A 26,254-nucleotide genomic window follows, 5' to 3' on the forward strand; every position below is an offset into this window, starting at 1 on the left:
TCCACATAACATTAAAGCCTTAACCCAAGGCTTCTTCCGGTAATAACCTCAAAGCAGAAGAAAATGGGTTTTCTAACTACGTAAGGACTATGACCCAGGTGCCACCCTGGGGATTCTGAAGCTGTGTCTACTATCTCCATCTTTAGGGAATGAACACAGATGGTCCAAAAGAATGTTCCAGAGAAAGGTCAAATCACATATCCAAGACTCAGCCACACTTGCCAGGGTTCCTCAACACCAGAGAAATAGGACCCTGGAGCATCTCTCCTTTGGAGCATCTGAGGGGATAGCATCTGAGGGGATGGCAAAGCCACCTACATATGTATCAAGGAGAACAACAGAGGAACTTCCCTCTGGTTTCTAAGGCTGCTCTTCTATTCCTGGTCGGAGGAAGGACGACCCGCCATTAGCCAAGTCAGCCAGGCAATACCCCTGGACATAGAAGACTTCATGAAAGTGATGTTTTCCATTCAGGCCAAAACAACAGTTGCCCCTTCATAGTCATACTCACCAGAAAGACTACGGGAGGCCCACCAATCAGAGCCATGGCTGTCGAGAGCTTGCGCTTATTGCCTCCACTATAGTTACCAGCATATTTTTCTCCATACTTTACGAGGCCCAGTTTCCGAATTGCCCATTCACCAACCTAGAGTAATAAAAAGCACCTTGACTTTTGTCTGGCTTGCTAATTGTATCATGCTTTCATACACTTACATATGATTCTCTACAGAGTAGGACTCGGAAAGTTCTTTCACTGAGTAGATTCTATCATCACAACCCAGCAAATGCAAAGGAACCAAAAAGCAGGAGGAAAGGACTCGTGGGGATGGGAACAGCACTTCCTCTCTGCTCTCGAGCATCTGTTAGTCCACGCACCCTGTCCCACCCCACCACCATGGATTCCCACCCTGTAAAGTAGGTACAAAGAGCCAGCATCTCATATTGCAGCATCCATGTGTAAGAAGAGCCTGAAGCCAGTTGTCATTTGTGAAAGTCAAGGCCATGAGGCATACTGTCAGCATGCCAAAGGGGTGCAAGCTGGCTTGCTGGTGCCCACAGTACCTTGCCAACTTCCTTCTCTGGGACTCCTCTCAAGAGGGCAAAGAACTCCACGTGCTCTCTTCCGGTCAGTAACTCCGTGATGGCATCAAACTGAGGGCAATAGCCCATGTTCTGATGCACTTCATGGATATCTGATAAGATACTGCAAAGGAAAAACTGGTCAGGTTTTAAGCATTTAGAGATACTCTGATCAATCTTGTCTAATGTTCCTATAAAGTATGCTTGTGACCCAGAGGTGGCCCAGCAAATCCAGGTGTGACTCCCTCCCTCTTTTTGCTGCCCATACATTGACTTGGACCCAACATGGTCCAGAGCCCCTGGTCCCACTACTGACCCAATCTAGGCACCCTCCTGGTTTTTAAAGGGTTTGTTTTGGGGATTTTTGTTTTGCTTTTTGTTTTTGATCACAGGCTATCTGAAAATATGGTGACAAAAAATATATATATATCTACAGACACAGCCTTAAAGATATTGGTGGAAGCAGCTCTTGGGTTCTATGATGCCAATTTCAGGTAAAGAACCCTTGATATGGGAGTAGCTCAGCATCCCATCCAGTCTTACGGCTGCACATCAGCCACCTCTGGATAGCATTTGGCCTTTGAGCAGTATTCATTCCCCACTGCCTATCTGTTTAATACTCCCAGGTCCAGCTTTTTCCAGAGTTATGATTGAGGTGCCCACAGACACTGTGCCTGGCCCTCACAGCAACACTGCCCAAGCCAGCTCTCACAACCAGTCGCTGTGAGTAACCTTAATTTTATTGGCTAGTTGCCCCCTATCATTTCTAAATTGTGAGTCATCACCCATGAATGAGTTACAAAATTAAAAAAACTGATCATGACCCACTAAATTTAAGATATGCCTGTTTATGTGATTTTTGTGTATTTACTATATTGAGAGGTAAAATGTATTTGCTACTATGGGTCATGGCCAGAAAAGTTCAAAAGCCACTGTCTTGAACCACCTCTCCATATAAAAAGCCCAGAGAAGCCCCTCATACTCGAGTACTCAAGGGTAACGTTGCCCAGTGTCTCTAAAGTGGAGATGGACACCCTCTAATGATCATACTGCTTAGTGATCTGTGTATTCTCAGGTAATGGCCTAATGTGGCCTCAAAAACTGAGAGACCCCCTTGAGGCAGGGCAATTTGGCAAGTACACAGCCTTTCACCTTGTAGGAATTTTCCCTGAGGAAAGAAAAGATGATACAAGGACATATTTACATAGTGAAAAGTGGAAACTAACAAATGTCCAGCAATGAGGAGCAGATTAAACTGCAGATAAATGTACATAGGGAGAGTAAAGTCAACATCTTAGAATATGTAACCCATTGAGAAATATGCATACTATACCCATTAACAATAAACTAATTTTAAAAATCTAGGTACAGTATCATTTCAATTTTATAATACATTTATATGTGTAAAATAGATTTGGGGGTAGTGAGAATGTTCTAAAACTGTGGTGATAAGTACACAGCCTTGTAAGTTGGTTAGAAATCACTGAATTGGAATCTTAAGACAAGTAAACTACATGCTATGTAAAATTATACCTGAATACAGCTGTTAAAAAAATAGAGACTGAAGAAAAAAATGTAAACAGCAGTTATCTCTAGGTAGTGGGATTATGGATGATTTTTATTTTTGTCCTTACATTTTGTGTCAACATTTTTATAAACTATATACTACTATTATAATCAGAAAAAAATCAGAAAAATACAAATATATTTATTTAGAGTAAAAAAAAAGTCTTTGAGGTAAATATAGTTCATGTCTTTTCTCACCTGTTTTTGTTAAGGAAAGCATCTCCTCTGGTAACAGTGGTATCTCCAGTTAACATCTTGAAAGTTGATGATTTCCCAGCCCCATTAACTCCTAGAAGTCCAAAGCACTGAAAAAGATTGCGTAAGCTGTATAAGCAAACTACTAAAAATCTGAATATAAATGACTCTTATAAAATAGTGACCTCACTTAGTTTTTAGATAACATGATTCTAAAACATTATCTTTTTTTGGTTTTAAGAAATTATATAGATATTTATTTAAACATTTTATAATGAAACATACTGAACAAATTTGTAAATATTATTGGAGTTGTCAGGCTGAAGCCAAAGTTAATGTGCAAAAAACAGTAATGAAAGCCAACTAGTCACATTTCAATCTAATTTGGCTAAAAGGCATAAAAGAACACAAACATGAACAAGAAAATTTTTAAAACCCTACTTAAAAATATTTGAATTTCATCATCATCCTGAATGGATCACAAAGACACATTTTGGATCTACATTCTTTTCTTAAGTTGCCTGAGATTATCCAAAATTGTTGCTTTTTAACATATGGAATCCCAATCTTCTCAATGACTAATCGCTCCATGTAGACATAAAGAGAGAAGGCTCTAAAAACTACTTTTAACCATTATAAACGTCATTTGATGGGGTAGATAATCTGAATGAACGGAGACAAGTAGATTATAGACAGTGCCTTTACCTCGCCAGGAGGAATGCCAACGCATATCCTGTCAACAGCAGGCTTCCTCTTTCTTCTATATATCTGCAACCAACAAAATGTAAAAATTCAAGAACTGTAGTGAATCATAGCTATCCCAAGCAACTGTGGAAGAGTTTGGAATTATAACCCAAACACACAAAGTAAGGCTCAAAACTACAACTAAGTCGTATTTGAGATGCTAAGAGTCTTGGTCTGTCTCTGTGCAACTAGCTTCTGAATGACTCTAAAGCTTAAAATTTGATTATTTTTAATCTAATATCAACCATTTTAAGGGATCCCTGGGTGGCGCAGCGGTTTGGCGCCTGCCTTTGGCCCAAGGCGCGATCCTGGAGACCCGGGATCGAATCCCACGTCGGGCTCCCAGTGTATGGAGCCTGCTTCTCCCTCTGCCTGTGTCTCTGCCTCTCTCTTTCTCTCTCTGTGTGACTATCATAAATAAATAAAAAAATTAAAAAAAAAAAAACCATTTTAACAAACATATTGGACATTAATATCTACATAATTTTTCATTTACTTAATATTGTAATTTTTTTTAATTAAATTCTAGGGACACCTGGGTGGCTCAGTCAGGTTAAGCGTCTGTCTAACTCTTGATCTCAGCTCAGGTCTTGATCTCTGGGTCATGAGTTCTGCTGGGCATGGAGCTTACATTAAAAAAAAAAATTCTACAGGGTCAAAATATATAATCAAAACATTGCAAATACTGCATGTATTATAAAAAAGTGAACTGTTGGGAATCTGGCACAGAGAGTGGGCTGAAACAAACCCTCTTCCTAAGCAACAGAGACTTTAGCTTTTTAAACTATGATATTCAAACATCAATCATTTATTCTTCCTACCTTAGCTTTGACTGGATATATAATTCTAATATGTTTTAAAAAACACATAAGTGAAAAACAAATATAGCTGAGAACCAGACTTCATGTTACAAAAGTATTCTCAGTAGGATTTCTTTAATTAAGAAGGCTCCCTGGTATATTTTAAATAAAACTAAATTGACAGAAGTTTGGTATAGATGCACATATTTCAGGAAGTATGGTCTTTTCATTAATCACATCAGTAAAAATGCTCATTTCCAATACATAAAGCTGAAAAAAACTGAAGACAAGTAGTGAGAGCCTGAACTCACTGTCCCACCTTAGTCAGCTCCTTGATTTCCAAGATGTCATTCTGTCCTCCACCATCAAGAATTCTCTGTCTTTCCCGCTTCACATCTTCATCCTCATCATTCAAAGGGGGAAACTTTGCTTTGATAGGCCTTAGGGAACAAATTTTAAGAAAATCAATCTTTCAAGATATTTTTCAAGACAAAGGTCCAATTTCTAAGGAAGCCCTTTAAATCTACTGTCTCAAAAAAAAAAAAAAAATCTACTCTCTCCAGTTTTTTTTTAGGATCAACAGTGTCATGGGCTAGAGGATGCCCACATTAGGAAAATCAGCCGCATTGTCTGGAGCTCAATGCAATGCAATGCAACCACCACTGACCACCACTGTTTCCCTGTTTTCCTCAAACCCTGTGACCCTCAACCAGATGTTCCACCAGTACTGAGAAAAAGCTCACCTGGGCCTGATGAAGAATCTGTACTGGATTAGAACAGTGATGAGGAAGAAAACCACCCCTTCCACGGCCATGGCGAAGAGGTTTCGTCCCACTAAGTCCCAAGACAGTGGTGAAACAAAACGGTTCTCCCCTGGTAGACACAATGCAGAGATCCAGTTAGAATGGAGCCACCAAAGACCATGGCCCTTCCTCAAATTCAGGCTCGAATTCACCTATGTTCCTAGAAACACCAATGGTTATTGCCTCTGACAAGCAGAAAAATTAAAGGAGTGATGACTTTCCAAGTCTGATTTAGGGTAGGGTCTTGGGAAAATATGCTGTGACCCATTGTCAGTCAGAGTTACAAGTATTACAACAAGTATGAGATCTATAATTTCATATCTTATGTTTCCTTTTAATAAGACATGCCAAAAATCCTTTTTAAAAAGACAAACAATCCAGGGTAATTTCTAGGGTATCTTAGCAAACTCTAAGTTTCACTAAAGGAAGATTAGAGAGCACTTTAAAAAGATGCTCCTTTCAGTAGGATATAATGTAACCTAGCAAACCAATCACCTGGCTTACATTCCTTACACATCTCCTTTGTACCTACTAGTTGAGGTGGGGGGAAAGTCCATCTTCTATGTCCATTAAATAATATGGCCCATCTAGATATATAAGCCAGTAGATAAAGAATAGTAATATGGCCATAGGAGAAATATTTTTAAAGACTCTAAAGATAGAAAAGAGCTGCAGTAAATTACCTTTTTATAGACTGTGTAAAAGGTAATAGATGGCCACCTCTGCAAGCCCTTGATTTTCTTAGTAGTCAGAGCCAAAGTTTGTACCCCTCCCTTCTGATTCTCTGGCCTGTATCCAATTCGCATACTGTGGTTTGACTTTTCCAACGACTAACAAATGCAAACCATGGGCATCATGCCTTGGATTCAGGATAAAGCCAGTATTTTCCTTACCTCTAAAACCTCAGTGCATTCAGACAGTTTTCTCAGTGCTATCAGAGACAGAAATGAATGTTGTACCAAAAGACCTGTGCCACGTCCAGGTTCATTGTATGAACCTTTCCTCAGTGGTGAGAAGTCGTCTGCTCAGTCACCAGCCTCTTTCCAAAACAAAGTCCAGAGTACCCAGGCTCATGAAAACTGCCATGAAAGCACCCATGGACCACAGCTGTCACTCACCAAACCTTTCCAAGGCATCAGCCATTGCCTGGTTTTTCACCATGTCAATGAGCCCCCGTCCCAGGCAAAAATGTGGAAAGATCAAGAAGACAGACTTCAGGATATCATTGATGTTATTCAGCTTCTAAAAAAAAAAATAAGACAGAGAGAAACTGAATGTCATTTGTGGTTTAGGCTTAAAATATATCAAGGTCTGAAATATGAGAGAGAAGAAAAATTTGATTCCCTGGGGTGAAACTGAACCTTTGAATTCAGACACCAATTAATAGCAGCAGCCACGGTTGATGACATATAACATAATAAAATTTCTTCTTTAGAAGATTTGGACTAATGCTATGAATATGGAGAAATATGAGCAAAGTTTAGAAGCACAGTTATGTTTAATCAGAAGCAAATCCATAATAAAATATTGGCTTAGCATTTCAAAATCAAATTGCTCATGTCTGGGTCAACATTTCAGCTTCAGGATTTTGTTGGAATTTTAAAAATTCTTCTTGTATACATCAAGCCAGTGGCCAAACACCCAACAATTAAGTTGCTGCGTGCTGGATGCCTTGTTCCAGAGTACTAGGGGAGGCAAAGGTTAAGAAACAGTCTGTACTCTGAGGAAATGAGCACATAATTGGATAGGTGTCACACTGGAGGCATGAACTGAGGGCTTCGGGAGCAACGGGAATAGAGTACCTCCCAAAGGGCTGGAAAGGAAACCTTCACCTCGAGCACAGTCTTGAAGGGTTAGTAAGATAAAGGACGTTAAGACCTACAGGAGGATGGAGGGTCAAGGAGCAACCACATCCGGTGAAGTTACAGCGCCCTGGGGAAGGGTGTGGTGGATCTGGCCAGGAAGGGCTGTACATCGCCCAAGGCCTTGCATGCTAAGTTAAAGTGTCTGCACAAAGACAATGACAACAGGAATGGGCAGAGACCCTTTGAGAGATCTGTAATCAGAAGAACTGACAGGGTAAACAGCTGAATGTGGGCAATAACCAAAAGCAAAGCATCTACGAGGACCATGCTATCGCCAGCTGGGGGCACTCGGTGGGTGGTAATGACATCCAGTGTGACAGGAATAGCAAGAGAAATACTAGGTTCTGAGGGAGAAGATGATCAGGACAGGTCAAGTCTGGGGTATCTGGAAATAATCTAAATGGAGCCACTGGCTAGGCAAGTGAAAAATGTGAGACTAGAGTTCAAAGGAACAATCAGGGTCAAAGGCCTAGATCCAGGAGATAACATAAGACACGGAGAGGGCAGCTGGTCAAAGCCTCTGGGAAGAATGGCATCCCACAGAGACAGCATCTAAAGTGGAAAGCAAAGATGCCAGAGGACCGAATACTGGGAAGAGCAACACTTGAACAGAAGGGAGTACAGAAGACCCCGTCAAAGGAAACCGAAGCGTTTGATCGCTCAGAGAGATATAAAGAAAAGGAGGAGAAAGAGGTGCTATGCAAACCCAGGGAGGAGACAATCTGAAAAAGGACAGAGCCGCACAGGTACGTAGTACGAGATCATGATTCAAGGCTGCCCTCTGGCTCGCAGAGCCACTCGTCCCAGCAGGAGGTCATCTTTCTGCAGGACTCACATTGTTGGTAAAGAGCTCCAGCACAAAAGTGGCCACACTGCCGTTGATGCCGATGAAGAGGTTCACGCTGGTGAGGACCACGTAGGCTGTGCTGGGGATCTTGAACACGAAGGAGGCTGGGTACATGAGAGGTGTGATGGACCACCTGGTGAGGCACAAAGACAAATGTCCACCGGTGTCCCCTGCCTTCCCTCTGCCTCCGGCGCCGTGTGCCCTACGGCCATCCAGAGGTTCCTTACCCGTACAGCAGCAGTAGAAGAGCTAGGACAGGCAGGTTGGTAGAGGACACGTAGGACTTCTGCTGGAAGCAGATGAAGATGATAATGACCAGCGTGGCAGGAACCACATAGTTGCACTAAAAGGGAAGCAAGGAAATAAAGTTCACCCCTAAGTCGGAGACCCAACACACCTCAAGTCTTCACCATCATAGGACAAGAAAGGGCAGATAAACATAGTGGAGAATAACTTTGAATTAATGAAGCTACATGAACTATTAATCAAAACACCGGACAATACATTTGGACAAGCATTTTCCCCTTGGCTGATTTTATAAACTGCATATGCCCTTTCTGTCTTTCTACCAGCTAAGCCAAGGTGTCACGCTCAGTAAACTTACTGAACGATGGATTCCCCATCAGAGTAATTACAATTTCACAGGCAGCAAATAAGCTTCCATTATTCTCCCTGAAGATGACTTTGTGTTTCATCATTAAAGCTATATTATATCTGCCCAAGTTCAATCTCACATGGAATCTACTTATAAGCGCTTACCTCATACATGAATGTCAGAATTGTTTCATCACCCTGAGAAGAATTTTAAAGTCTGTCCTGACAGTGTATCAAGCATTAAAATGCAGGTATAAAGACCTGACTACAGGACAATTATGAGAATTCATAGCTGGTGGAGCAAAGCACAAGCAGGGAAGGGAGAGCTTCAGACAGCAGGGCTCCGCCTCAATCCTGTCCTTCCCCACGTTTATCACAACTTAGATGAAGACCTGCTTTTAGCAAATTTCAGAGTCTCTAAAGCAGGAAGGGACAGATAATACAGAGATAGAGAAGTGACATCTCTGAGTCCACAGACTCGATCTTTCATCTCTGAATCTCCCGCGGCTGCCACAGACAGATACACAGTGAGCGCTCAGGATGTGTTTACAGAATGAAGTAATTACCAGATCATCAAGATAACAACAAAACAAATGGATACTAAACAAGATGCAGTGTAACAGGGATAAATATAAAGTTTAGGTTCAAAAAGTCAATTGCATTAGCGTAAAATGAAAGAGTCCATTCAACCAATCATTCTGTGAAATGGACATTTCAGTTCACTACCAAGTTGCTAACAAGACAGCGCTTCTTCCCCATGTGATACCCGTGGGCTGAGTAATGAAAGTATGGGATAGAGGTCAACTCTCTCTAGACTTGGAACCCTTCAGACCACAGCCTGAACACAAAGTTAGTTTTGAGCTTGGCTTTTCAAAAGGAACATTAACAATGTGCAGCATGGCCATAAGGCAGCATATCAGGACGGTGACAAGTCTGAGAGGCTTGGTATAATCAGCACAGACATCATCCTCAACATCATCACTCGTGCTTCTACAGTGCTTTAGAGATTACGAAGTGTGTTCTCATATATCATCTTCTATGGGGAAGACTTAGGTTAAATGAAAGTTGTCTTCAAATACCCGAGGGGCTGTGCAGTGGGAGAAGGATTAAATCTGTTCTGTGGGGCTTAAAATGAGTAGAAGTCAAGGGAGACATATTTCAACTCCACTTTACAAAAATTAGAACTTTGGAATTCCTTGAAATCCTCCATAGTGGTCTGAACAGAAGCAATATATTAGAGCTGGCACAAAAAAACATATTTGAAATGGATGAATAAGCTTCTGGGTCAAATGGATAGAGTTTTCAAATGAAAGATGGATTTCCTAAGGCAAAGAACACCTTGATTCTGGAGGTGAAAACCTACCAGACAAGGTAGAGGAATTGGAGTTTTAACTAAGAATCTTCCAGGTCGATGCTACTTTGAAAAGTGGTCACTTAGGAAATCAGTGGTAGTGATGATAGTGGTATTAATGGCTGTATAGACAGATTTTGTGTGATATTGGCTCTGTATTTGATACCATGCTTAGTGTCATGAGAGTATACAACTGCCTCTGCCTTTTCCTTTTTCATTCATTTTGACTACCTAAAACACTTTTAGAAAAGGCAGGGGCCCTCTCATCCAATACACAGCCCTGATGATTTATAAAACAGCAGTAGATTAGGTTCTTACCATATCCCACACAAAATTGGAGAGCCAGTAGATGACAGGCTTCACGCCACTGATGAACTGCAGGTGCTTTGCTTTGCTGACCCGCTCTTGGATCAGGAACACAACGAAGCTGGCCGGGACGAAGGACATTGCAAAGATGACACAGATGGACACCAGGACATCCACGGATGTGGTCATCCTGAAAAAGAAAGGCAGTGAGGATATGAGGGGCCACTGATGCAACTGAGAACTCAATCAAGCGAGATACATGCATGTACGTGTGTGTGCGCACACACACGCACACACACACACAGATATCTGAGATAAGGCATAGCCCACGGGGGAAAAAAAATCCATTCACCCACTGTATTTTATTCAGGGTTAAAGATGATTATTTTCGGGATCCCTGGGTGGCGCAGCGGTTTGGCGCCTGCCTTTGGCCCAGGGCGCGATCCTGGAGACCCGGGATCGAATCCCACGTCAGGCTCCCGGTGCATGGAGCCTGCTTCTCCCTCTGCCTGTGTCTCTGCCTCTCTCTCTCTCTCTCTCTGTGACTATCATGCATAAATAAAAAAAAAAAAAAAAAAAAAAATCTAAAAAAGATGATTATTTTCAATTAAAAAAAAACCCTGATAATTAAAATGCAAAATTGATTTCAATGAAAGAATCCAGCAAAAAAGAATCCATTGTCATAATGAAATTATTAAAAAAAGTCTAAGGGGACGCCTGGGTGGCTCAGCAGTTGAGCATCTGCCTTTCGCTCAGGGCATGATCCCGGGATCCAGGATTGAGTCCCACATCGGGCTCCCTGCATGGAGCCTGCTTCTCTCTCTGCCTGGGTCTCTACCTCTCTCTGTGTGTGTCTCTCATAAATAAATAAATAAATAAATAAATAATCTTTTTTTTTTTTTTTTTTTTTTTAAAGGAAGTCTTAGAATGGCCAAATGGCATTCGCTTTGGTCCTCTGTTCTTGAACTTTAAGAGCATTAACTGGTAAGTTTTCACACATATAGGTCTAATGCATCTTGAAAATAAAATAAAGCAGAAGTGTGAGTGTGTAACTATTCAAATAATTTCTGGATATAAACAAATTTGAAAGCAATAGTGTGTAGCATATCAATCTAACACATAACAAAAATTCTATCAAATTCTATTATAAGAATAGTTACAAGCCTGTTAAACAAGGCATAGCAAACTATTTTTATATTTATTAATTTTATGTGAACTTGGTCTAAAGATCCTAGTGATATATATTGATATTCTATATGAGTCACGCAGAAATAGCTGTGCCATGCTCTGTACACAGGAAAGAATTTAACATGTGTTGAATATCAACAATGTGCTGAGTGCTGGACTCGGCAATTTACATGAATTGCCTCATTTAACATCATACATCTAGAAATTTAGAAACCAGAGTCAAACATAGAGCTCTATGATTCCAAAGGTTACGCACTTTATTTTTTTTAATTTTATTTTATTATTATTTTTTTAATTTTTATTTATTTATGATAGTCACAGAGAGAGAGAGAGAGAGAGAGGCAGAGACATAGGCAGAGGGAGAAGCAGGCTCCATGCACTGGGAGCCTGATGTGGGATTTGATCCCGGGTCTCCAGGATCGCGCCCTGGGCCAAAGGCAGGCGCCAAACCGCTGCGCCACCCAGGGATCCCCAAAGGTTACGCACTTTAAACTGTATCATACTGGCTTTAAACTTCACACACACACACACACACACACACAAGCTTGACTCAGGAATTAAAAAGACAAGCTGATAAAAGCGTGCTTCGCTAAGTTTAGAAACAGTGGTTTCAAAACTAATAAAACTGGTTTTTTATTAACCACTGTGTTAATGATGAGCTAAAAATATTTTAGGATTTTATTGACAATTTCACTAAATTGTAATGTAAATTCACTAAATGTAATGGTTTTTAATCCATCAGAATCATTGATCTTCTGCAGTTTAATCCCTGCCAGCCAATTCGTAAAGTGGTCGTGTTCTGCCCAGAACCTGAATTAGCCCAGACATTCCATGACTGTAACTATGTCCTCAGCTGGTACTCTACAACCGGCTTCATACTTCCTTCCCCTATGCCATGAGTCTGCCAACAACGCCCTGTCCTCTCCTTACCCTACCCATTCAGACACAGCCACACTTACAGAGCCACTTCCGAGAGCTGCTGCTTGGTGAGATTCAGGGGGTGATTGAAAGCAGTAATCCCATACTGGCTGGGGTTCTCTCCCTTCTGCAGGTTGGCCCGGAGAATGGCATTGTTGATGACATTCAAGAAAGAGCTGATGGCATGCCAGCCCTTGTTGTTGAACCACACCTAAAATAAAATACACCAGGTACAAAGTAATGCTTCCAAATCCTGCTCTGGGATACAATGCCGCATACAATACATAGGCACACATTTTAAGAATTCTGGTCATACACCAAGATAAAACATTATAGTCAGAGAACACGGCAAAGTAGTAACAGCCTCCAGGTATGGAAAGTGCTGACCGTACACCCATTTACACCCAACAACATCATGAGCCGAGGGATCCCTGGGTGGCTCAGTGGTTTAGCACCTGCCTTCGGCCCAGGGCCTGATCCTGGAGACCCAGGATCGAATCCCACATCGGGCTCCCTGCATGGAGCCTGCTTCTCCCTCCCTGTGTCTCTGCCTCTCTATGTGTGTCTCATGAATAAATACAATCTTTAAAAAATAAAAAAATAAAAAAATAAAAACTTCATGAGCTGAAAGTACTTAAGTATTATTCATCAAGAAGCTACTAGAACAGAGGGCCTCACCTTGACGTTATTTTTCGTGTCCAGTCCCTGTCATGAACCTCCCCAAGTTACTGAGAAATCGATCTGCAGAACTGTCCTGTGAACAACAGAAACCTGCCTCAGTTGGGATGGTTCACAAGCGAAGGACAATAGGACAGCTCCATGAAGGGCAACACAATAACGCTCTGTTCACTGAGGTGAGATTTGAAGCCACTGCATAACTGGCACCCAAGAAACAAGTGACCAGAAATCAAAAGCATTCATAATGCCATGAACCACAAGCTTTGAAAGAATCACAGGGACATTCTGTGACTCAAAGTCCCAAGATGCGGATGTCTGCTTAACCGGGTGGTAAGCATTCTTCAAAGTGGTCCCTTGGCATCCTCCTAAGACCCAGAACTACATTCAGAATGTGCAGGTGCATTGGACACGTGGGGCCTGTGCCTCAAAAGTGGAGATACAGACTCTAGGACTATCACGGATGTCTGTGACCCTGAAACCCATGCCATCTGAGCCCTCATTTTCATTTAATAATAGGAAACCCAAAATACTGAGAAACAAAGTGAGAGCCTACGAGGTCCTACTGCCAGCGTAAAGGAAATAATTCATTTCCTGTTTAACCAGTGACTGTTTTAGATAAGTAGGTGTGAAGCCCAGTTTATTTACCTACTGGCTACATTCATGAAGTGAAATTATTCTGAGAGCTTTTAAGCCTCTGAATTTTATTTTTTGATCTATGTTTTCAGATATTAAATATATACTGAGTAGCTCGGTCTTGGCTGGCACAAGATCTCAGTAAATGCCAATTCAGCTTTGTACTAAAAACGTGTTAAAAACTGTAAGAGGCTAGGTGATTAGATTTACCTGCCAACTATTCCCACATAGTGGCAACTTTGGGCCTATTTCTCTGACATGTTCTAGGATGGATACCATACCTTGGCCAGCTTCAAGTGCTTCTTCACTTGCTTGATGGCATTATTAACTTCTTGACTTGAAGGAAGTGAATGAGAATTACTGGCACCCAGGGAAAATCCTCCATACCTAAAAGAACAGTGTGACATTAAAATACAGTGGGGCACACAGGTACCATTCAGGAGGCCTCACATGAATGTGCGCGTGCTTCAGGTAGGTGAACTGCTTATTCGAAGCAGGACCGAAGTTAGACTCGGACGAAGCTGCATCTTGGCCTCCTCTAGTGAATCCTGGCAATCTCTTAACTCCTTATGCTTATGGCCGAAGTGGGAAGGACCAGCCTGTGACTACACAGTGTGAGATGTCTGAGACATTGAGGGAAGAACGGTCTTTTGTCTCACAGGTGCTCCTCCCACCCTGGATGCCCAGGCCTGCACCTGCGTGTGGGTCTCTGGGTGTCAGGGCAAGCAGATGAGGCGTTAAGGGTGGGACAGTGACCAGAGTAGCCTGGGGAGGGCTTAAAAACAGGACATGGCTCTTTCCTAGCGTGAAGGCCACGTAGGGGCCCCCAGCCTGCATCTGCTCTGTGCAGAGTTCTGTGGGTCCTGGTCCTTTGGAAAAAGGCAAAGAGGAAGGTGGGAAGCGGTGGCAGAGCTAAGTTTTGATGCAGCCATATAAGGCATCTCAGTTTCTGGGAGGTATGAATGGGCTTCCAGGATGGTTCCTTCTTTTCTTCCCTAGTGTCACCTACCCCTTCAAAACCCAGAGAGACAAAGGAGTTCAAACACTGTGAAAACAGACAGCTTTGATGCCTCTTCCTTCATTTGAGACCTTCTTGGCTTCATTCTAAAGGCCTGAAAAATTGTCCTGGAGGCCCCAGGAGCCCCCCCTCCCCTGGGAATCTGATTTCGGGGCGGAGGGGTATAAACAGAATAAGGTATTTCCCTCACAACACTGTGCTTCCCTGTTAAATCCCTAGAGACCCTCCAAGAAACTGCTGAATTTCCCGAGGGATCGGAATGCCAAAGATTTCAAAGGTGTCTGAGGCAGCAGCTGAGCACTGAGCAGGAGCACTGAGGTCTAAACAATCCCCACACCCCAACTTCCTGAGATCCCATATACCTAGATCAAAGTCATCCTTCTGAACTACAGGAGTCCTAGACAAAATCTGAGCGAGCACAGAAAGAGATCGGCTTACCTAAACTCATTCACCCAGATCTTGTTCTTTAAACTGCAGAGGACAAAGAAAGAGAAAGCAAAAATCAGTTCAAAGAAACATTGATCCTATTCCTGATGATACAAAAGAAGTTACTCTCTACCCAAGGAGACAAGCCAGGACAGAAAGAATCCCATGATCAGGCTGGTGTAGGGAGGTGGTACCCATGGAAGGACACCCCAGTCACTATGTATTTTCTTCACCCCATCTTAAAACCTTGTTATCTAAAAACCTTATTTCATTTATATGTAATATATGAATAACATGTTGTTTATGTGAAAATTATGCCTTGGATGAAACCAATTAAATAACCACCTTTCAGACCTAAGATGGGACTAAACGTTTTTTGTTTTTTAATTCTTTTTAAGTAGGCTCTATGCCCATTGTGAGGCTCGAACTCATGACCCTGAGATCAAGAGTCACATGCTCTACCAACTGAGCCAGCCAGACACCCCAAAACTTTTTATATTCGAGGTAATATGTCAACTATAGAAGACATGGCAAGGTTATGCACCTTTCTTGGAAACTCACAGTAATTACCGTTCAAGCAAACCCTTGCCATTTAAAGTCACTGAGAACACCTAACAGAGAAGCCCCACAAACCAAAAAGGAAGCCAGAACAAACATTTTCTGGGCATTGAGCAAGTTTTCAATGCTGTGCCCCGATAGCCCTGGAACCTTCATGGCTCTTCCAAGGCTCCACAGCCATGTCAAGCCACTGGGCTGGCCCAGGGCTCGCTTCATAATGCCACATATCGACCATATTATCACACCTTCCATTCATGAGAGGCACTTTCATACGCCAGTGTTATTTAATCTTCACAATGAAATAATAAGAGCACAATATTATCACGTATTCTACAAATGAAGGCTTTTTAAAGGATAACTAGTTGATCCTGGTAAAGCAGATATGAAGTAGAATTCAAATTTGAATCCAGATTTATTTTTCATTGACATATAACTGATATAGAACATCTTTAAGGTGTAGAACAGTTTGATTTGATATATTTATATATTGTAATATGATTACCATGGTACCTCCATCATGTCCTATAATCAACTCTTGTTTTCTGGTAAGCATATTTGAGATCTAGTTTCTTCACAACTTTGAAGTATATAATACAGTATAATCACAATACTGTCCATTTGATCTCCAGAATTTTTCTAATGCACAGCCCTGTGTTTATGCCAGGCAGCCTTAACCTTGATGCGGACAACTAAAACTTCGTAATACTTATCTTTTCTAGATTTGGAGAATATCCTAAACTTCCAAAAGCCAACATCAGGCCAAAATCAGATATTTTTCCCCATCACTGCTGTTTTTAGATCTTTAATTCTCCTAATCAGGATTGACACAAGCAAGGGCCAAGTTTAGTAAATAATGACCTTTTGGCTATGATCTGCACATAGGTCTTCACCAGATAGTCCGAAATGTTTCTTCCCGTCAGGTTCTGAAGGATGTCTGCAGTGTTCTGTTTTCTCTGTCATCATAGAAAAACCAAGCACAAGTGTCTTTATGGACCATAATTGAAACAGAAAAAAAAAAAAAAATCAAGAACTACAGTGACACACGTCCCTTAAACATGGAACACAGTGTGACCCGACTCTGCCCGCAGGGCCCAGGCACTGCCATCAGCCAAACACAGGGGCCTGGTCCCTTCTGCTCTCAGCATTGGCCACGCACTTATACCAAGCCAAGATGTCCCCTAGGAAATTATTCAGAACTACTAAACAACAGACGGTGGACTATGATTCTTTATAGTCACAAAGGTTTTTAGGGAGCAGAATCATGGACTATGCACGGTGAATTCTTTTGTTCACTGGAGTTAGACTGATGAATAGATTAGCTGTTATCTTAAGGAGAAGTAACCACACATCTTTACATTCTTACACCCATTTAAAATTGTCCTTACCCTGCAACCTACATGCTGATAAAGCAGCAGAGGTGGGTCACGAGCAAGCCTGTTCCTGAAATTTTTCTCAATCAAAAATTTCAGAACTGTTCCCCAACACTCACAATCTTAGAGAATGTCAGTTTTAAGACCCACAGAAGTTTTATGGGCCAGCCTCCCTAATTCGGAGGCAAGGAAACAGGCCCGGTGAACTGAGTGGCCTGTCCCACCTCACCAGCTCCTCTGTGGCAGAACCACGGATGACGCCGGGCCTGTCACAGTGTGTTCTGTTGCATCACCTCAGTGGGAGAGGCCAGACTGTGTCTTCCACTGCGTCTGGCCCACTGAGCAGAGTGTTGTGTTCTGGTTTTGACTCAAACAAGTAAGTAAGCTCAGCTCACCTCTCAAAACAGAGAAACAAGCTAAGACCTAGGAACTGTAGACCAAGTCCCTCCCCCTCAGAACTCACATGCTTTTCTCTGTGATAAGAATTAAGATCAAGACTGAAAGACAACACCCTGACATGACAGGTCAGCCATTCCTTCTTCCCAAGCAGAAGCTCCCCAGCCTGCCCTGCACCACTACCTGCTCAGTCACACAGAGAGCGACTCACCTGTGGGGGAGGCAGGCCCCCTGCCCCCAGGGGACACACGGGCAGCATCTTCTTGATTTTGTCACTGCTACACTGGCACGTGGGTGAGGGATTCTCCATCGTCCAGTTCCCATTTTGGAAGAGGTCTGTGATGGTCTGGGGAACTGGGGCGGTGGTCCACTCCTCCTCCCCCACGGAGCAGGGCACGTCTCTGCAAAGGGAAGACGTCAAGGTAGCATCACTCAAGAGGAGGATCTGGCCTTTCCTGTTGGCTCAGGAGCACAGATCAATTGATAACAAACATGCATCTGTCCCCTCACCGTTTTGTTTGATCTCCACACAGACCCATATACCAGTAACTCATTTTACTCGTTTTACAGTTAAGAACAAAGGAACACAAAGGGATCCTAAATGCCCATATACCAAACTCTGGTCAACCCAATCCACTGGCATCAGGTTTCTTGCCCTTGTGTTCATTCAACGAATATTCACTGAGCATCTACTATGTGCCAGACATTGTTCTCCATATTTGAGAGTCCGGGGTGAACAAGATAAAGTCCCTGCTCTTCATGGAGCTTGCATTCCTCTAGAGGAATATGGCAATTAACAAATGTTAGCCAAAAACAAAGTAAGAGGACAGTGAATTGGGGGAAGAGGGACTACTGGCTTCTTCCAAGGCATAAACGATTAGAAAGAAGTCAGGAAAGGGCTTGGGGAGAAATAACACTATAAGTAAAGGAAATAGAGTTACAAAGCCCCAAAAAGAAATGAACTTTCCATGTTTGAGGAACAGCGGGAAGGCAGTGGGCTGGGACGGGATGACATAGGATGGAGAATGTTGGGAGATGAGGGTGGAGGATGGCCAGATGACCCAGGCCTGGGAAGGAGTCTGCATGTTATGTCCAATGTGCTGTAAATCGGTGGGGAATGGCAAGACTCACTTTATGTTTTAAAATGAGTACAGAATTGGGGTTTGAAGGAGATGTGGGGAGGGTGCTCAGTACACGAAGAGCTAGGTTGTTTGCAAGCATCACAAGGCCTTTATGCCTGACTTGAGCTCCAAATCACTGCTGAACCACCAACAAGACCCTTGTCCTCTCAGGTCTTATCTTCTCTACCCATAAAACAAAAGTACAAAATGACATGTTGAAATAAGGCATTTCTAATATCCCATCGAGTTGCAAAATTCTACAATGCACAGCCACACTCTATGTTATTCTCGTATGTACTAAAAATATCAAAAGAACAGATTTGTGGTTTGTGCTCTAGTTCTCTCTAAGGCACCATGACTTGATGGAAAAGTCAACATAAGATATGGGGTTTACACTCTAAAAACTTCACAAAATGACTGGCTGTGACAAAGCTCAATGCCACAATCAATGTCCCAGTCAAACTTCCCTCAGTTCTATTCTTTTTGGTAAAAGTTAGAATGTGAATTCAGTAGAAGTCACCAGAATGGGGCCCCTCTGTCACACCACCCCTAACACACACTCAGTGGGGCTCTGTCCCAACGCTGGGGGTCCTCTGATAGTGGGGACCGGACCTCTTTTTTGTCTCTGGAGGCTTGCCCTGAGCCCATGTTGGCACTTATCTAAGTCCAGACTGCCCAGTGGGCATATAATGACTCCACATCATCTCATTCTTCTACCTCGCCTACAAAATTTACAGATTATGTCCAAAGTCAAAAGTCTTCTGACTCCAGAGAGGATGTCTCCATGTCCTTTTTCATCATGGTCATCTTATTCTTTAGGAATGGACATAGGCTGATAGAGCTTCCACCCATTAAACAGTAAGTACCGGCAAATATTTCGTAAATATCCAATAATAAGAGCTAGCAGGTACATGGTGGCTATCTACCTAAATATCTGCTCTGAAACCTTGCATGCCCGGGTACCAGGCTCACTGGTCTGTCCACTGACAAAGTGAGAACCTTCCCCTTAAAACCTGGAATTCGGGCAGCCTGGGTGGCTCAGTGGTTTAGCGCTGCCTTCAGCCCAGGGCATGACCCTGGAGACCCGGGATCGAGTCCCACGTGGGGCTCCCTGCATGGAGCCTGCTTCTCCCTCTGCCTGTGTCTCTGCCTCTCTCTCTCTCTCTCTCTCTCTCTGTCTGTCTCTCATGAATAAATAAATAAAACCTTTAAAAAATAAATAAATAAAATCTAGAATTCAAGTTATTCCTCCTCCAATCTCCCTATACTTTCCCACACTCTCTGTAATTCCTCAGAGTCTATGGTGTAGCTGAGCTAGAACCTCATCCTACCTGAGCCTGAAGTGTCAAATCTGCATAGGCCATGGTTCAGCTCCCTTGGAAACTCAGTCTTGATGCACAAAGATCTACACACACACACACACACACACACACACACACACACACACGCCATGGCCACTTAGAGACGCATGGGTATTTTACTGCATTTATTCATACTCTGCCTACTTCCTTAAAAAGGATTTTGAAGGAAAATACAAAAATGTGCAACTCCCAAAGAAGAAAATGTCCATTTTTATATACAATAATACAACATCTTCTCAGGCTGGTAAAGTGAAGAAGCTGATAAGCAAAATTGCAAATTATCTATAATGGCAGCCTATCTCTGCTTTTAGGTACAGGAGCCAGCAGAAGGGAAGAAGGAAAAAGCATTTGATCAGTATAAAGTGCTATTTAAATTAAATACTAATCTCTAAAGCAGTAAATAAATGCCTGTAGTGATTTACTCTGCAGGATCCTAGAAAACTTTCCTAGTCGGCTACAATTGTTCCTAGATGGTCTGGTTAGATTACTAGATCAGCTTTTTAAAGATTAAAAAAAAAAAAAAGTTCAAAGGACAAATGATACTAGTCACAATATGGCATCTATCACAACTGATAAAGGAAATACAGCAGACATCAAACCAGGTGACCAGCATAACACAAGGCAGCTGTTGAAGTGGCACTCACGGGATTGGATTTCCTTCCATACATCGGGTCCCGAAGCCAGGGTCTCTGGTGAGGGCATTCAAGAGTTCCTGGGTGCTCATGTCCTCAGGAGCGTCGTTACTGTGGGTGCATGAGAGGTGGCCAGCTCAGCAATTCATTAAAACCAGGAATTGGGAGGTACAACTGTTTTTCTGAACTGAACACTTCATTAGGCACTTCCTGTGTGCCAAGCTTTCATAACAGAAATGAGTACAATACAAGACCTACCCAAAAGGAGCTGACACTGACTGCATATTTAGGGTCAAGGTAACAGCCCTCTCAAGTGCAGCTTGTGTAAGTAGTAATGAATGGAGTTGTGTAAACATGTGTGCACATGTATATAAACACACATGTACCTTTCTATTTCTTTTTAATTGAAGAAATTCATTAAGGATCAGTTTTCCAAAAGTGCTTTCACAGTTATCCATGAAATATGAACTAAACAGGAAAGGAACATGGGGCTAGAGAAAGAGGAATCGATTCACATATTTATGCATTTTGTTTTGTTTTCATTGTTTGTTTTAAAGCTTCCCTTTCACGTCACTGACAGGCTTCCCCATCTAAAGATCTAAAATACTACAAGACTCAAGAAAGCTTCTGCAGAAGGAAGTAGAGAAATTCCTTTGTCCTTTTGTCTGAAAAGAACTGGAGTGTTAAGAGTAGCTGGCATTTGTGTCTAAAGAGCAAATGCTAGTTAGTATCTGTAGCTGCAATGAACACATGCATTGTCCTGTGCACGCAAACAGGCTGGAGGTGGCTGTGACAGTGCCCTGAAGCCTTGGGATTAAACGACAAAATTAAAACCTAGCTACGAAAAGCCAAATACTATATAGCTTCATCACAGACGTTTTACAAGAGTAGATTATTTACGTAACATGCAGATGATGGTTCCGATGGCAGCAGTACAGAAGGAAAGGAGCTCAAAGTGGGAACAGAGGACTGGTCTATTATCTGAGGTTCAATTTGCTGCTGTTCTCTGCATCCAACATCAGTCTGTGGGGGAGCTTTCAAGGGCTGATCAAGGCCACTCCACTGAGCGATCCCGGGGTCCACCTCCCCTTGGCCCTCAGTAGCACAAACACCCTTGGTCAGCCTGAGCTCTCTTCTCTCCCGGGGCACAGGAGGCAGACACATACCTGACAAATGTGTACTGTTCGTTGTACATCCAGGGCTGAAGTTCCAGGCTGGGGTACTTGCCAAAGGGGGGCACAATCAGGCTGAACACCAGAGCAATGCAGACAAACACAGCTGGCAGGACGATCTATGACCAGGGCACAGAGGGGAAAGGAAATTACAAACCAAGGGCAAATGTTAGAAAACAAGGCATGGGGCAAGCCCCTACATGTCCAGCCAGCTAGCCTCCCGGACCAGCCAGCACGCAAACGAGCATTACAGGGCCCCAGACAAAGCTCCACCAAGGCACTCATGGAAGCTGGGAAGCAGCAGATGCTGAAAATGAAACCCCTTCCCTCTGGGGCATTTCTGGAGGCTGACAGCACGAGGCCCGAGGCCGTGGCCACCTAGCAGAGGCACCAAGCTAAAAACCCTACAGAGTGCACAGGGGTCACATGTCAGGGTGACTCAGAACACGGGGTCCTGCCCCCTTCCCTCTGGAGACCTGAGGAAGACCCCACCAAGGGCTGTGAGCCCAGCTCAGCTCAGAGAAAGGCCGAGACAACCAGCCCTGCACCAGGAGCCAGAAGACCTGAAGCCTGGCTCCGTCTCTACTACAAGTCTCTACCCATGTGAAGTCACTCCCTCTGTGGCCTCAGCAGTCTCACTTGGAATCTGCAGACCAAGATTAAATGACCCAGTCAGATCCCATGCTCTGAAAGGAACAGCAGCCACTGTCACCAGGTAATGGCCTCAAAAAGCATAATTACCTTAGTCCTTCTTTATGGGAAAATACTAGGTGACAATTACCTCATTTCATTATCGTTACAACCCTAACTAGGAGTAACATTATCACCAATCAACAAACAAGGGAATTGAGCTCAGAGAGACTAAGGAACTTGCCCACGGTCACACAGCCAATAAGTAGCAGCACCAGAATTCCAAACCAGGTCTGTGTGCTCCAAACTCAGACTCTCTGCATTACCCACTTGGTCTGTGGGGAAGACTCTCTGCACATGCTTGCTCTGTACTTCTTGATTTTAGAGAGTGGGATCATTTTATCCCTTCTGATCAAGCCACTGAGCTTGCAAACACTGACAGGCGGGCAACACTGTAATGAGTCTTCTCTGTCCATTTTTTTCTGACCTCTCTGGCTACCTTTTTGTCAATTTGCAGCTAAGCATCAATTTAGAGAAAAATCACGTTTCCAATAAGTTTATATATCAAGTGCATCTGGATGTATCATTTCTCAGCTTATGATAGCTGAATTTGCCCAGCCAATTTTTCTAAACTCAGTCCTTGTTAGGCTATCCTCTGCAATAAAACTCACACATGTGCGCACACATACACACACACACACACACACAGAGCAATCCTTAACGACAGGCCCCTTCTAAGCACTTATCATTTCAATCCTCATAACAACCCTATGTCATAGGTACATCATCTTCATTCTAAAGATGAGGACATGGAGGCATAGAGAAGTCACTTGCCCACAGATGCGTGAGTGGCAAGAAGCAGGACTGGGATTGAAATACAGAGAGTCGGGCGGGGTCCAGCCTCCACCTCGTCACCATGACCCTCTCCTGCCTTTGCTGGTCAGGAGCCCGCAGCCCACCCCTGAAGCCAGAGGCACCGGCCCAGAGCAGCACTTCACCTGAGCAAAGAATCCCTTCCGACTCCGTCTGGCAATCAGCAGCCTCTTCCACAGAAGTGCCACAAACTGCTGCTGTGTGAGTTTCCAGCCCTTGACCTGGTAGGAGCCTTTGCCGTCCATCCCGCTGAGCAGGTCTGTTTCTCTGGATTCTGCAAGAAGCCAACACTGAAGGTCACCTACTATCTTAGGCAGTTTAGACATCACCACACTCCTCCTTCCAGCATCCTCAGCAACCATCTTGCACGCTTGTGTTTGAAAGTAACAGTCTCAGGCACCTGGGTGGCTTAGTCAGTTGAGCATCTGCCTTTGGCTCAGGTCATGATCCTAGGGTCCTGGGATCAAGTCCCACATTGGGCTCCCTGCTCAGTGGAGAGTCTGCTTCTCCCTCTGCCCTTCCTCGCTGCTCATGATCTCTCAATTATTCTCTTTTTCTCAAATAAATAAAGTCTTAAAAAAATAAATTAAGTCTCTCAGAAGTAAAGGCTTTCAGGACAAATCAATGTCCAAGGAAATGTTAGGACTGCAGATGTCCAACAGTAGCAGTTTCTGCCTTCCAGCTCTATCTGATGAGTGTGGAAAATGAAGGTGCCTTAAGACAACTGAAGAGAAATGTTCACACATAACTGTTGTATATCAAGTCATTCAGATGAACCAAGTCATCCTCAATTTCTTATAGAATATTCTATGAAACAGGCCATGCATTTAGGCTGACATGATTGAGAAAATACAATGCTGATTTGTCTACCATCTATTATTTTGGTAAAAGGTAGACACATTGAAATGATCCAGGTACTGACAATGTCTGAAATCCGGGAAAACAGGAGGGCCACACGCTCATACGAACTGGAAGAATGGGAGAGCCAAAAAGGTTTCTGTTCCTCAAAATTGTATAAAAATCCTTGTCTTAAACTAATAATTCCTAACTGAGGTGCTTTAACATCTTACTAATATTTACTTGACTTCCTGCCTCCCCTTCTCCATCCCAGTCAAACGTACAGGGACACACTCATCCAGAATATCTAAGTCTAAGGTACAGTTAACCCTAAAAGCTGACTTCATTCAAAATCATTCATCCATTCAAAGAATATTTACTTAACAAACACCTAATGTATGCAAGAAAGTCGGTCTCCACAGAAGAGGTAATAGATGGATTCAGAGGATTGAGGGACCATCCTTTATTATGTGTCTCAAGTGAGAGATCTCAACTCAATGAAGAAAGTGATGAGGATGGGCTCTTTCAGGTTTGATGGTCTGCCTAATGCTGGAAAAGAGAAGGCAGCTTTTCTCATCTTCCCACTTCCCTTTGGGCCCTGTAGGCATCTATCATCCTGGGCTCAAGGGCCTCCAAAGGAAACACAGGAGTACCCAAGACAGAAATTCATTTTCAAAGAACGGAACACAGATCTTGGCCGAACAGACCTGGATCTACATCAGAATCATTAGGATCAATGGCATCATCTTCAGTGAATGGGCGAAGACAGCTCTGCTTGTCCCCAAAGGCTCGTCTGTTTCGTCTTGCTGGCAAGGTGCCGTCTGAAGGCAAAAGGAAAGAATTCCACATTTTCTTTTACTTGTAACAAAACAAGCCCTTCTCATCTGTCACAAATGTATACACTAAAAATAAGAATGGGATAAAACAAGTGAAAGGGAAACGCAGAACTCTGGTGAGCTAAGGCGGCCTACAGGAGGGCACTGCCCAGAGGGTGTGCAGCTCCCCCGGAGGGTTACCTGAGGTCTCAGCATCCACCCCACTCTCTTCAGCCACTTTGAGAAATATCTGAAAAACAGGAGTGAGAATATTATAAGCACCACGTTATGAGAGCAACCATCACCGCCATGATTATTACATTACTGAGTGGCTTGTTAGCCCCTAAAGACAAAAAGTAAAAGCTTCATTTATTTGTAACACTTTGCCAGTCACTTGGGAGTGAAGGCATTTTTAACCAGAGAGCATTTCCTCGGTAGTGAGAACTATCAATCCGGACAATCATTTTCAAATTAAAGGTATGACATTCGAACACCACAGAAGTAATTTGTTCTGAACCTACAGGGAGCAGGTTACGTGGCTTCTTCTAGGTCTACGGCTGCAAATCTTTGAGAAGCCTAGCACCATGATAAGTCATCCAAGACAGAATGAATCAAAAGATGATGGGTTCCTCATTGCTAGAAATATTATGTCAGGGATTCAAACATCGTAAGAGAATGTGAACTAGCCGATGATTTCTAAACCCTGAACTATACTCCACGGCCTGGAAACTGTGTAATAAAAGCACAGGCATTAAGGCCTTACCTCCAGAAATTCTGATTCAAAGACCCTGATGCTGACTGAGGCTTGGAATTTTTATTGTCGGCAATATCCCCAGATGCTTTTTTGGCATGGTCAAGCTTGGGGACCACTGGGCCAGACAACTTTTGTATCCTTCCCAGCCCTCCAGGTCTGTGGTGTTGTGATCTCTAAAGGGAAGTGCTGCTACACAGTAAAGGAAGCGTGGGCTTTTTAGCCCAAACCCCTGATTCTGAATCCTAGCTTGGCATCCCTGAGTGCCCAGTTTTTCATCTTATTATGGGGATTAACTTACAACTTTGGTTTTTTTTAAGATTTTATTTAAAGAGACAGAGTGTGCATGAATCAGGGAAGGGGCAGAGGGAGAGAGAAAGAGAGAGAGAGAGAGAGAGAGACAGAGAATCCCAAGCAGACTTGCTGCTGAGCATGGAGCCTGACACAGGGCTCAACTGTCACGACCCTGAGATCATGACCTGAGCCAATATCAAGAGTTGGATGCTTACCTGGCTGAGCCACCCAGGAGCCCCCACAATAATTAAAACAAACAAACAAAAAAAAACAGCAAAAAAAACCTCACACACCCAGTTCAGCGCTAGGCACACATAGATTTTCCATAAATGCTGGCTATTTCCTATGTATGGCCATGACACAGCCACATCAGGGAGCAATCCTTTTTTTTTTTTTTTAAGATTTATTTATTTATGATAGACATAGAGAGAG

The 26,254-nt window shown here is 43.0% G+C and overlaps 1 protein-coding gene across 1 annotated transcript in view; it reads right to left on the reverse strand.

Annotated features, from left to right (window-relative positions):
* Positions 1-26,254, reverse strand: part of ABCA1 (ATP binding cassette subfamily A member 1) — a 128,475-nt gene that overhangs the window by 6,268 nt on the left and 95,953 nt on the right. The window contains 22 exon segments of the mRNA XM_025433156.3: positions 512-646; positions 1,063-1,204; positions 2,845-2,951; positions 3,547-3,609; positions 4,705-4,825; positions 5,129-5,258; positions 6,307-6,430; positions 7,889-8,033; positions 8,128-8,243; positions 10,164-10,341; positions 12,299-12,468; positions 12,936-12,962; positions 12,964-13,011; positions 13,850-13,955; positions 15,025-15,057; positions 16,429-16,523; positions 17,548-17,737; positions 20,463-20,561; positions 21,617-21,741; positions 23,251-23,399; positions 24,670-24,783; positions 24,979-25,027. Of these exon segments, the coding sequence (XP_025288941.3) occupies positions 512-646; positions 1,063-1,204; positions 2,845-2,951; positions 3,547-3,609; positions 4,705-4,825; positions 5,129-5,258; positions 6,307-6,430; positions 7,889-8,033; positions 8,128-8,243; positions 10,164-10,341; positions 12,299-12,468; positions 12,936-12,962; positions 12,964-13,011; positions 13,850-13,955; positions 15,025-15,057; positions 16,429-16,523; positions 17,548-17,737; positions 20,463-20,561; positions 21,617-21,741; positions 23,251-23,399; positions 24,670-24,783; positions 24,979-25,027 (2,466 nt within the window).

This window comes from Canis lupus, chromosome 11 (assembly GCF_003254725.2).
Source record: "Canis lupus dingo isolate Sandy chromosome 11, ASM325472v2, whole genome shotgun sequence".
Classification (NCBI taxonomy): domain Eukaryota; kingdom Metazoa; phylum Chordata; class Mammalia; order Carnivora; family Canidae; genus Canis; species Canis lupus.